The 12,388-nt window shown below is 40.3% G+C and overlaps 1 protein-coding gene across 7 annotated transcripts in view; it reads left to right on the top strand.

Moving 5' to 3' along the window:
- Positions 1–12,388, top strand: part of LOC123755962 (aldehyde dehydrogenase X, mitochondrial) — a 149,254-nt gene that overhangs the window by 88,230 nt on the left and 48,636 nt on the right. The window contains exons 1-4 of one of the 7 annotated variants that reach the window (XM_069300240.1): positions 412–569; positions 4,954–5,009; positions 11,651–11,755; positions 11,981–12,082. In XM_069300240.1, the coding sequence (XP_069156341.1) occupies positions 4,968–5,009; positions 11,651–11,755; positions 11,981–12,082 (249 nt within the window). In that variant the 5' untranslated portion in view covers positions 412–569; positions 4,954–4,967. Of the gene's footprint in view, positions 1–411; positions 570–1,886; positions 2,061–2,089; positions 2,380–4,953; positions 5,010–11,451; positions 11,471–11,650; positions 11,756–11,980; positions 12,083–12,388 lie in introns of those variants that run through there. The other 6 variants (XM_069300239.1, XM_045738959.2, XM_045738958.2 and 3 more) reach the window with 6 other exon arrangements.

Below are 12,388 nucleotides of genomic sequence, written 5' to 3'. Positions count from 1 at the left end.
TGCCTTCTGATTAATCCGTACATTTGATGGTACTACATAGCTTTCCTTGCTTGGTGCCTTCTTTTAATAATTACTTGCTTCCTGCTCTTGTCAAGGCCACTATAGAGATGGTGGCCCTCAGGTAAATTCAGATAAATATATACAGTACTGTGTAATCTAGATTTAGATTTAGAAGCTGGTATACACCTGTATCAAGTAAACAGAGTAAACATTATACTCGCTTCAACCTCTCATTACATTAATGACAAATTCATTTAGCACTAATTGTGAAGCTATAATCTTTTCCCTAATTACAGGTAACATTCTTTCCATCCTATGGAAGGAAGCTGAGGTGTAGTCTAATAATATAAGCATCGAGAAACGAATAGCCAACTCACGGGAGACATCTCCCGTCACGCAGGGTGCAGTCGCACCTCCGCAGATCTCCAGTATCATCTATTGATACTGGTAATGGCTCAAAAGGACCTCCACTTACGGGCTATTCATGCCCGTGCCACCTTTTGGGTGGCTTAATCTTCATCGATCGATCGATCGAATAGCCAACTGTTACAGCCCCGATCCTATGCTAGGTAAGTCCACTACGGGCTCACCATAGCCCGTGCTATTTGGAACATAGGTTTCGAGCAGCTGAATCTAAAACAACAACAACGAAGGAACTTCGTTGGAACTTCAAAGGCGGTCCGTCTAATTACCACAAGCTACACAAGCTTCACTAAGCTTCCTGGCAATACGTTAGTAATGAATAAATATGATATATTTATTCATTATAATGTTGGTGCTGAATGTACAACACGAAAAAAACATAATTTTAATGCAGGCGATGAGTCACAATAACGTGGCTGAAGTATGTTGACCAGACCACACACTAGAAATTGAAGGGACGACGACGTTTCGGTCCGTCCTGGACCATTCTCAAGTCGATTGTGAGAATTTTAACACATAATTTTAATCCGAAAAAGTATCTTTTTATAAAGAAATTAGGCGAAAATAAAGAGCTGGTGACGCCAAATCAAGTCGACGATCCAAGCGTCGGTTAGGTTAGGTTTGGTTAGATTAGGTTAGGTTAGGTTTGATTTGGTTAGGTTAAGTTAGGTTAGGTTAGGTTGGGTTAGGTCAACCTAACCTATCATATATATTCATTATTAACGTATTGCCAGGAAGCTTTGTGAAGCTTGTGTAGCTTGTGGTAATTAGACGGACCCCTTCGAAGGAACTGTACAGTTCCTTTGCAGGCCTTCACACTCCCTGAGATAGCCATCACGTAACTGTAAAAATGCATATATCTTCACTTTCACTTCAGTTATATTTATGCTAAAGTAGTAACATGCAACTTATATTTCTATCTTTATTATGACATAAAAAACTTCGTTTATTGCAAGATTTAGATTAAATTAACATTGATCTTGGAAAGATCATAGATCCCATCGATAGGGAGAGCGTCGGCCAAGAAACCCTGTTTGAAATATGAATATCTTTCCTGTCTAATAAGGTATAATCTCTGTGATGGATTCACGAAAACTATTTTATCACTGCCTTTCTGATAACATATACAAATATAAGTTTTATTTGTGAATCTCTATTAATTAAGCAATATATCAGAGAGCGTGTAGGGTTCGGTGTTCTATGAACGAAAAAGACATGGGTAGTTAAGTAGCGAACGCATACAAACGAATAACGTTAATATCTAAATAACAAAATTATTGTCCTGTGGAGTTGATTTAACTTCCATACATTTTTTAAAATAAATATTAAATGTTTTATGGCTATTTATGAAAGATATTATTACAAATACCCATTCTACTTGTTAATATCATTAATTAAATTTGCGACAATTTGAGCAAAGAAGTACGACGACTGGATCACTGTACAGGAGGCTGATATGGCAGCAAGGGCAACCATATATCTTGGATAAGTCGCTCCATAATTTTGTCGCTTGGACCATCAACTTCCTATGGCGTCACCTGCTACATATTTACTTCGAATTTCGATATGAAATTACATTATTTCAGAGTAAAAATAGGTTTGATCATGTTCTACGTGCAGCACCAACATTACAGAAAGTAAATATACCATATTTCTTCATTACTTACGTAATGCTAGGAGGATTTGGGTAATTCTACGGACCGCATACGTACGCAGCGTTACTGTATGGTCAGTGTCGCCTCAGCTGCTGGTGTTTATAACTTAACGCTCTTAATGATAATCTGACACAATTTACTACGCCGGGGACTTCAGCTCATCGTTTTATACAGGAGAAAGACAGTTGTCAAGGGTTCGGTTATCTTGAGATAATTTCGGGGCTTTAGTGTCCCCTCGGCCCGGTCCTCGACCACGCCTCCACCCCCAGGAAGCAGCCCGTGACAGCTGACTAACACCCAGGTACCTATTTTACTGCTAGGTAACAGGGGCATAGGGTGAAAGAAACTCTGCCTATTGTTTCTCGCCGGCGCCTGGGATCGAACCCAGGACCACAGGATCACAAGTCCAGCATGCTGTCCGCTCGGCCGACCGGCTCCCGTGGACAAATGTGTGGAGTAGAAGTGTAATTTTTCTTGGGAATAATTTTTAATTGAATGGAGCAACAATATTAATATCTTCTTTTTAATGATAGTGCAGTATGATTTTCAGGAACAGTAACATGTCAATTGTGTTAAACTACAATTATTTACGATTGACATGATTGGGCCTCGGGACAAGTCGCCCCATTTCCAATTTATTTGTTTATATTATATATATATATATATATATATATATATATATATATATATATATATATATATATATATATATATATATATATATATATATATATATATTATTAAATATGACCGAAAAAGTAAGATTAATAATTCTAACACGAATTTTCTCAATCTTTCGTACATTTCTTTTCACTGTTGGAGGTAATTCAAAAATCAATTCTCCAAAATTCATTTTTATTTCTAGTCTGACGCGACACGAGCGCGTTTCGTAAAACTTATTACATTTTCAAAGACTTTAGTTTACAAATACACAACTGAATAGAACTTACACATCTCCGATTTGTTTATATCTACATTTGAGTGAGGTGGATGGGGTGAGGTGACATTAATAGGGTATTAATTTCATCAACACAAGACAGAACACGAAACAATGGGTATTGAAATGGGTATCACAGTCTCCGTGGTGTAGTGGTAAGACACTCGCCTGGCGTTCCGCGAGCGCTATGTCATGGGTTCGTATCCTGGCCGGGGAGGATTTACTGGGCGCAATCCCTTAACTGTAGCCTCTGTTTAACGCAACAGTAAAATGTGTACTTGGATGAAAAAACGATTCTTCGCGGCAGGGGATCGTATTCCAGGGACCTGCCCGAAACGCTACGCGTACTAGTGGCTGTACAAGAATGTAACAACTCTTGTATATATCTCAAAAAAAAAAAAAAAAAATGGAATTGATTGTAGAAAGCCTATTGGTCCATATTTCTTGATGCTTCTATATTGGAGCGGAATCTTGAGGTGGGTAGAATATAGTTGTGCATTAATTGGCTGTTGATTGCTGGTGTTGACTTTTTAATGTGTAGTGCCTCGCAAACGTCAAGCCGCCTGCTATCGCTGTATCTATCGATGATTTCTGTGTTGTTTACTAGGATTTCTCTGGCGATGGTTTGGTTGTGGGAAGAGATTATATGTTCCTTAATGGAGCCCTGTTGTTTATGCATCGTTAAACGCCTAGAAAGAGATGTTGTTGTCTTGCCTATATACTGGGTTTTTTGGAGCTTACAGTCCCCAAGTGGGCATTTGAAGGCATAGACGACGTTGGTCTCTTTTAAAGCGTTCTGCTTTGTGTCTGGAGAGTTTCTCATGAGTAGGCTGGCCGTTTTTCTGGTTTTATAGTAAATCGTCAGTTGTATCCTCTGATTTTTGTCTGTAGGGATAACGTTTCTATTAACAATATCTTTCAGGACCCTTTCCTCTGTTTTATGAGCTGTGGAAAAGAAGTTCCTGTAAAATAGTCTAATAGGGGGTATAGGTGTTGTGTTAGTTGTCTCTTCAGAGGTTGCATGGCGTTTCACTTTCCTTCTTATGATGTCTTCGACGAAACCATTGGAGAAGCCGTTGTTGACTAGGACCTGTCTTACCCTACAGAGTTCTTCGTCGACTTGCTTCCATTCTGAGCTGTGGCTTAGAGCACGGTCGACATATGCGTTAACAACACTCCTCTTGTACCTGTCTGGGCAGTCGCTGTTGGCATTTAGGCACATTCCTATGTTCGTTTCCTTAGTGTAGACTGCAGTGTGGAAACCTCCGCTCTTTTCCATGACTGTTACATCTAGAAAGGGCAGCTTCCCATCCTTTTCCATCTCGTAAGTGAAACGCAGCACGGAACTCTGCTCAAATGCCTCCTTCAGCTCCTGCAGATGTCTGACATCAGGTACCTGTGTAAAAATGTCGTCAACATACCTGCAGTATATGGCCGGTTTCAAGTTCATGTCGACTAAGACTTTTTGCTCGATGGTACCCATGTAGAAGTTTGCAAACAGGACACCTAGGGGAGAACCCATGGCGACCCCATCTACTTGCTTATACATGTGCCCATCCGGGCTCAAGAAGGGTGCCTCTTTAGTACAAGCTTGGAGTAGTTTCCTTAGAATATTTTCTGGTATGCCAGAAAATTTTGCCAATGTAATTATGCCATTTTGTATGTATGCCATTTTGTCAATGTAATTACTGTACTATTATTTATATCAGTTTTTAGTTTAATTTACATTAGAATTACAACATTTTGACAAATTACTATACAGCATTTCCTATCATTTGTTAATTTCCAGTAAAATTGTGTTGACTGAATAACTATTTCTAGCTACTTGTTATAAGTCAAGTAAAATTTTTTTACTAATTTTTTAACAGATTTTTAATCATGAATGATTTTAAACTACTGCAATTGGGTTATTTAATAAATTCTGATAATTCTTTGCAGGCAGTTAGTCAATAATGGACATGAAGAAGAGGAACCCAGAGATAAAGTACACCCAGGTCAGGTGGTTTTGGTTTTGTAACACCAGGTTTTCTAGTTGAGTAAGAGAAAACCGGTAAATAATCACAATGGTTGATAATGAATTGGAGCGCTCTTAAACAATTTACCTCGGTTCCATTTGGGATGTATACAAGAGATGTTTGGTTAAGAATGCCAAGGAAGTGTGTGTGTGTGTGTGTGTGGAGCTGTGCAGACTGGTAGAAGATCAAGTGGAACCATTTGGTGGGATGAGGTAGTGGCATGAAAAGTAGTGGATCTTATGGATGCCAAGTGAATTAGAGAAGCAAGAGCATGGAAGTATGATGCAAGTGAAAAGATTAGTCAAGCATTTAAAAAATAAGTACACCGAGTGAGAGAGAAAAATATAGAGTATATAAAGTACATATTTACAGTGATATAATAAAAAATATAAATAAATGGAAATGTTGATGATAGACTTGGAAGAATACTGAATGGTTACGTGGAGATTAAGTGTAGGTGGGGGAGAATGCTATTGAAAATCTATTGGGTGAATGTGATGAAAGATGCTAATGTGAACAAATTAGATTTGTAGGTTTGAGAAGAGCAAGATTGTATGGCAACTGCTGATGCTGCTGGTTGTGATAAATATTATATTTATAAAATTATTAAAGGGTCTAGTACCAATGTTTACATAATAGTACAGTATTTATATAGCCAATTAGCCACTAATCCCATGCATTATTTTGGGCAAACCTCAAGGTTAATGTGCATGTTTAGTTATTACTTTTTAGGGTAATTATTATTATGAGATGTATATTAACAAATAAAAATAAATTAAGCAAGTGAGATGGTGTCATTCGCTTTGATTATTGGAGCCTTGAAGTGCAGACCACAAAGATATGCAGTTTTCTAGTGATAATTCCATTTTATTTGAGATTCTGTAGTTTTAATGGTGAATATTAGTGTAAATGCTTCACCATTGCTCAAAACACTTAAAATTCTTTGTTACATGTCAACCTCTTCCAGATCTAGTCTTGTATATTATAAACATTCGCACATATTATAGACAGTACTGTATTCACCAATCACCATTATTAGCTCTAGTTATACAAAATATCAACATACTGTAATTTGAATTATTACAAACATTATGTTACACGTCTTGCTGTCTCATCTGACATAAGCCCCAAATGTGCTCTTGCTAGAGACTGATCATCCTACAGATGAGCGGTTTGATTTTCCTTAGGATTCTGTCCACTATAGGGACCTGCTGTATGTTTCAAGAGTGTCATGGATGACCATCTTGCGTATCCTCTGTTTATCTCGTACTGCTTTGAGATTTTCTAGGTCCCTCTCTTATCAGTTCATTTACCTTCTTGCATTGGCTCTAAGAATGATGTTAGCTCTGCTCCTTGGACTTTTTTGGTTGATGGATTCTGTTTGTTCCTATGCAGCTCATTCATTTCCTTCTGTATGACCCCAACAGGAGTTTGGGTGCCTGTGAGTTCTTCAGTTTTGCAACTGACCATGGGTTCAGCTGTCCCCTTTTGTTGCTGGGCCTCCTAGTGGATGTTCTGCTTTTTTGTGGCATGGCTACCACCATGTGCTTGTTTGTGGGGGTGCAGCTCTGGGGGTAGGCCCTTTGGCCTGTAAGCTCACCATGCCTAGTTGTTGTTGGTGTGATGGCCTTTGGAGTACTCTTTGATGTAGGTTGAGACCTTGAAATATCATTTTCATTGTTTAGTGTCCCATGTGGCATCCTGATTGTGCATGGCAATAGATACTTCCTTATTCTGGGGATAGGAGGCCCTTTTCTAGGCCTATTTTCTCCACTGAACCTCTCCCTCTTTGGGGTGGGAGGCATTCTCTGTGCTGTGTTTTGCACTTGGTTCCCTCTTTGTTCTCAGGATTGGGCTTTCCTTGCATTTTCTCTGGATTTGCTTTCCCCAATGGTTCTGGGAACCTTATTAGCATTTCTTTGCTGTCAGCAAGCTGTTCTTGTGGGTGATTGTGCTAAGTCAATTGTGATTCTCCTACTTGCTTGACTTGGGAGCCTTTCACCTGTTTGATGGTGTTTTCTTAGTTTGCCACATTCTCCTTTGTTTTTTGCTAATCATGAGAATTTGGCTTCTTGGCAGTGGCCACTTCTGGAGGCACTTGGTTTGTCTTGACCATGTTTATTTACCTTTTCTGTTTGTAGTCATGTTGTGGTTGTTTCTGCAAATTAATTTGAGGGAATTCTGTTACCATTTTCGAGTCTGTAGATATAGGAAGTAGCCAGCTGTGGTCTGTTTTGCCTTGCTGACTTTCTGGGTGCCTTTCCTGGTGATGACATACACAAAATAGATGCCACTGCTCCCTGTGCATGTGGGGGGGGGGGCGAGGTTCTGGCTTATGGTCTCTGGTTGGCCAGAGAACGACGAGACTGATGGCACCTGTTAGGCAATACGCACATTAGAGATACTAGCTACAGGAAGCCTGTGTCTCTCCCTGTAGCTAACAAATTGAATTGAATACAGGACAAGACACCCAATGGTGACTAGAACGTGGTTATTGCTAAAGAACAACTTGTGGACAGTTGCTTGCAGGAGGAGAAATAGACCCCGGGGCTTAACCCAGCTTGAACGATGGCTCCTCATTAGATTAGAGGCTTGACGGTACTCACCTAGTTGTGCTTGCAGGGCTTGAGCTTTGGCTCTTTGGTCCCACCTCTCAACTGTTGTACAGATTTCTGAGCCTATTGGGCTTTATCATATGTACATTTGAAACTGTGTATGGAGTCTTTCTCCACCACATCACTGCCTAATGTCATCCATTTGTTAAATACAGAGGAACCTCCAATGACGAGCAGTCCCACCTACGAGTGTTTCAGGTAACAAGCAAGCCTCTCACAAAAAATTTGTTTCGATTGATGAGCTTCCGCTCTGTTAACAAGAAAACCACGTGGTGCTTCCTAGCATTCCTGCTGGTTCTCTGATGCCTCCGACGACAGTGTTGTTGTTTTGCTAGATGAGAGTTTCACATGACGAGCTCGGTGCCAAAACAGATTAAATTTGTTAACTGAGGCACCACTGTACTCCGACACTGAAAAAATCTTTCTAATGTCTTTGTGGCTAATTTGGGTACTCGGTTCCCTTGTTCATGTTCAACCCATGATAAATTATTTTGTCCACCTGTCAATTCCTCAGAATATTGTAGGTGGTGATCATATCGCCCTTTACTCTTCTTGTCTTCCAGGGATGTGAGGTTTAACTCCAGTAGCCTTTTGTTCACCTCTGGGGAGTACCTCAGTCGAACTACAGAGCAGGGTTTGCACCGAACCCAGCCTTGCACCCCAGGAGTGAGAGAGGTAACTCTACCACTCCCGAGTTTCCTTGCTAGGGTGTCCATGGGCGTGGAAACTCGAGGTTTACCCTGGTCGAGTTGCCCATTTTTAAGGTTAATCACAAGGTTGCCAACTTTGACTCTCCTTCCTCCACAGTCAAGTAATAGTATCTTTCAACACAGTGAAACATCACTTCTCCCAGTCTAGTGCTTCTTCAACAGTAGTTTGGTGCACAGTCTCGTCTTAGGGGTCTCGTAGCCTGGTGGATAGCGCGCAGGACTCGTAATTCTGTGGCGCGGGTTCGATTCCCGCACGAGGCAGAAACAAACAAGCAAAGTTTCTTTCACCCTGAATGCCCCTGTTACCTAGCAGTAAATAGGTACCTGGGTGTTAGTCAGCTGTCACGGGCTGCTTCCTGGGGGTGGAGGCCTGGTCAAGGACCGGGCCGCGGGGACACTAAAGTCCCGAAATCAACTCAAGATAACCTCAAGATAACAGTAAACCCCACAATGACAACACAAAAAAAATGAAGAGGAAAGAAGGAAACACAGTAAAATATGATTTGTTTACTCACAATAGGCTATACTATACTGGTCTGCAAAATCTCTAAATCAAATCGATGGCAACACTTGAAATTAATCACGATATCCGTCAACACTTCAATGTTTCCAAATCGAAAGTTATGAGGCTATCTCTTAACCAAAATTAATATCATATGAATGTAAATATATATTAGTGCTTCTTCAATATACAGTATGTAGCCTTTAAATCACTACTTAATCAATGCATGAAAATCACTGACACAATACAGTATTTAACAATAATATTGCTTTATGTCCGATGTAACTCCTTGCGTAATTTCCAATTACAGTACTGTATCACCTTATTCATATATAACACCTTTCCTAACACAAGGGGAAAAATTTGAGGACAATTTAACCACCTTATAGATCATAGACCCAGTAGATCGTGCTTAGCTCCTTACCGATCCACGACGTTTGAGACGTCTTCTTGCGGATGAATGACTCCTCCCTTGGTGCCGACCATTACATACGTTCCTCCTTGAGCGCCTCTCACTCCACAAGGTGTTCCTCACTAGATGTTAGGTTGAGACTGATGTCGCCTGCCTTATCCGGATTAATACACTTCCATGTACTGGTCCGCCGCCTCACATGCAGCTTCGTCATGTGAATTCTTCCCCCCATGGAAAGGGTTGTTGAACTGCACCAGACCAAGACTGCTACCAAATATTCTTCACGGCTCGCGGGTTGTACCACAAACCCCCAGCGCTGCCTCTCGAAGTTACTCAGGAGCCCGGTCATCACCGAGTCTTTGGTGCTATTTTCACACCATCCAGCTCTACTTCATAATCTCTCAGGAGTCAACAGGCCTCCCTCTTCGTTAGTGCATGATAGCTGATAGAATTTACACTCTGAAGGCCTATACCTCTTCAGTTCTCCAGAACGGGTAAAAGTTGAGCGCACCTCCGCTCAGCACGACTCTTAGTAGGGAGTGCCTCAGATTTCCCGCCTTCCTTGCCAATGCGCCTGATGTCATGCTATGTGACGTAGCATGACTGCCCAGGGTGTTGCACCATTGGTCAACCTGGCCAAACCCAAGCCGCCGACCAATCACCTGATGTCCCAATATGCACTGGGGGTTTGCCTCGAGCGGGAAAGCTCTCCTCTCTCGCGAGCTCCACCGCCATATTGATGATGGAGTTGTCTCCTAGCCTCAGTTCAAATAAACTAAAACTCCATATTTCTACTAACTGCAGTATCTTGCTTCCTTTAAAGTGTTATTAAATCAACTAAAACTTCTAGATATTTACAGATAGGGAAGTATGAATCTTATATGCGGAAATAGAATACAGGCCAAACTCCGTAATACTTTCCTTGTAACTCATACCTCTCGGTTCTGGGACTAGTCTGGTGGTATACCTCTGAATCTTCTCTAACTTTGTCTTGCGTTTAACTAGGTACTGACACCAGGCTGGAGCTGCATACTCCAAGACTTTCCTGACATAAGTGGTATACAAGGTTCTGAATGATTCCTTACTCAAGTTTCTAAATGCAGTTCTAATGCTGGCCTAGCATATGCCACTGATGATATCCTTTTGATGTGGGCTTCAGGGGACAGGTTTGGTGTGATATCAACCCCCCAGATCTTTCTCTCTATTTGACTCTTGCAGGATTTCATCTCCCTGATGGAACCTTGTGTTTGGCCTCCTGCTCCCTTCACCTAATTTCATTACTTTACATGTACCCGAGTTAAACCTTAGTAGCCATTTTCTAGCCCATTCCTCCAGTTTGTCCTGTAGTCTCTATCTTCATCTGTCTTGATTCTTATGGTGTGCAGGGCTGGTGATGCAAAGTTCTTTCTTCATTGTTGTACAATGTTTGTCTTCTTTGATATCTTCTTTCTTGGTGTTAATTATTTTTCTGCTTTATTATTGCTTCCTCCATCTTATTGCTTTATTCCTAAGGGTCTGACTTCTTGTTGTAATGCTGCTCATAATGTTATTTTCAGGATTGTAAAGTTGGTAGAAATCAGGGTTGTAATGGATTTCTGGGTCTAGGGTAATGAGATCACAGTACTGTATTGGAGAGGCTCTGCAGTGATCTGGAATTGCACATCAGGGTTTTTCTTTGTATAACTGATACTGCTTGTTGAAATAATTGTTGTGTTTGAGTTTTATGTTTTGAGTGCTCCATGCCTCATGTTGTGCTGTGTGTGCAGCTGGGGTGGATGTAATGTACAGGTTTCATAAGTGGATGCATAAATGCTCGATGAATCCTGGCCCTGGTTAGTGGATTCAAATGGGGCAATTCAGATGTTGGGTGCTCATTTTCTCCTTTTAAACTCTTTGCTTGCTTGCTTGCTTGCTTGCTTGCTTGCTTGCTTGCATGCATGTGTGAGGGAGGAGGGAGGCATTTTTTTCTTGTGGTGAGACTGCTATTCTTTGCTTCTTTTGCCAAATTTGTCTGTGTTGTCTTTTTCCAATCAAATGTTTTCCTCTCATACATTTGTTTATCATTTAGAATGTGTTTTTCAAATATTATAATTTCCCATTTTCCCAAGTATTACCAATAAGAAAGGTTACAGAGGTCTGTTGCTTGACTTTGCCATACTGAAAACTAGCAAAATACATGTGAATATTCTAATAAAAAAATGGTTTGTAGTGTTTGCACATCAATTCTTTTTTAAATTTTTTAATTATAAGTGTAGTTAATGCTCTTACTGTAGTTAGTACTCATAGTGTTGATACTGACATTATTCAATTTTTACATGAAATATATCTGGCAATAACTTTTTCAAGGACATGTAAATGACAGAAGATATTGTTGTTTTCAGCTGTTTATCAACAATGAGTTTATTGATTCAGAATTGGGACTCACCTTCCCTGTAATCAATCCAACTACAGAAGATACCATCTGCACTGTGTCTGAGGCTAGTGAAGTAAGTATCTTTGTTGATCACATCTGGCCATAACATTTAATGGCTCAATGTTTTATATCACAGTGATAATTGGTTGTCAATGATAATAGGTTGTCAAGTTTGGTAGATTTCTTCTCTATGTATAACATCAATAAAATAATATCATTACCTTATGTTAATTTTCCGAGTTAGCAATAAGTTGACTGTGTCTTGGCTGACACAATGTTTACTCGTTCCTGTCTGCAGGAGGATGTCAATAAAGCAGTGTTGGCTGCAAGGAGGGCTTTCTCCAATACATCTCCATGGCGCACTATGGATGCTTCAGAGAGGGCCAAGTTAATATACAAGGTGAGTATATCTGTATCTGGCATGACAACTTAATAAGTGGCACTGTTAATCTTGATGGACTGGTGGGTCACATTTGTCACTGCTAGAAGGTATTTTCTTAAGCTTGAGATGTCAGTGTGTTGTACCCAGCACGTACACCTGTTGAGTGCTCAGTGCTGGTGCTTGCAAATTTTGGTGGTTCTTGCTCGGCTTTCTCACCTTATTCCTAGAAGGCCTCTCTTGAACTCCGTTCTGTATTTTAGTTCACCCAGGATTAAAATAGCTTTCATCATATTATTTTGATTATAGAAATTTAAGAAAATTGGG

Source organism: Procambarus clarkii, chromosome 43 (assembly GCF_040958095.1).
Source record: "Procambarus clarkii isolate CNS0578487 chromosome 43, FALCON_Pclarkii_2.0, whole genome shotgun sequence".
Lineage (NCBI taxonomy): Eukaryota > Metazoa > Arthropoda > Malacostraca > Decapoda > Cambaridae > Procambarus > Procambarus clarkii.
Note: the sequence above shows the minus strand (reverse complement) of the source record. Positions and strands in the feature narration are given on the sequence as shown.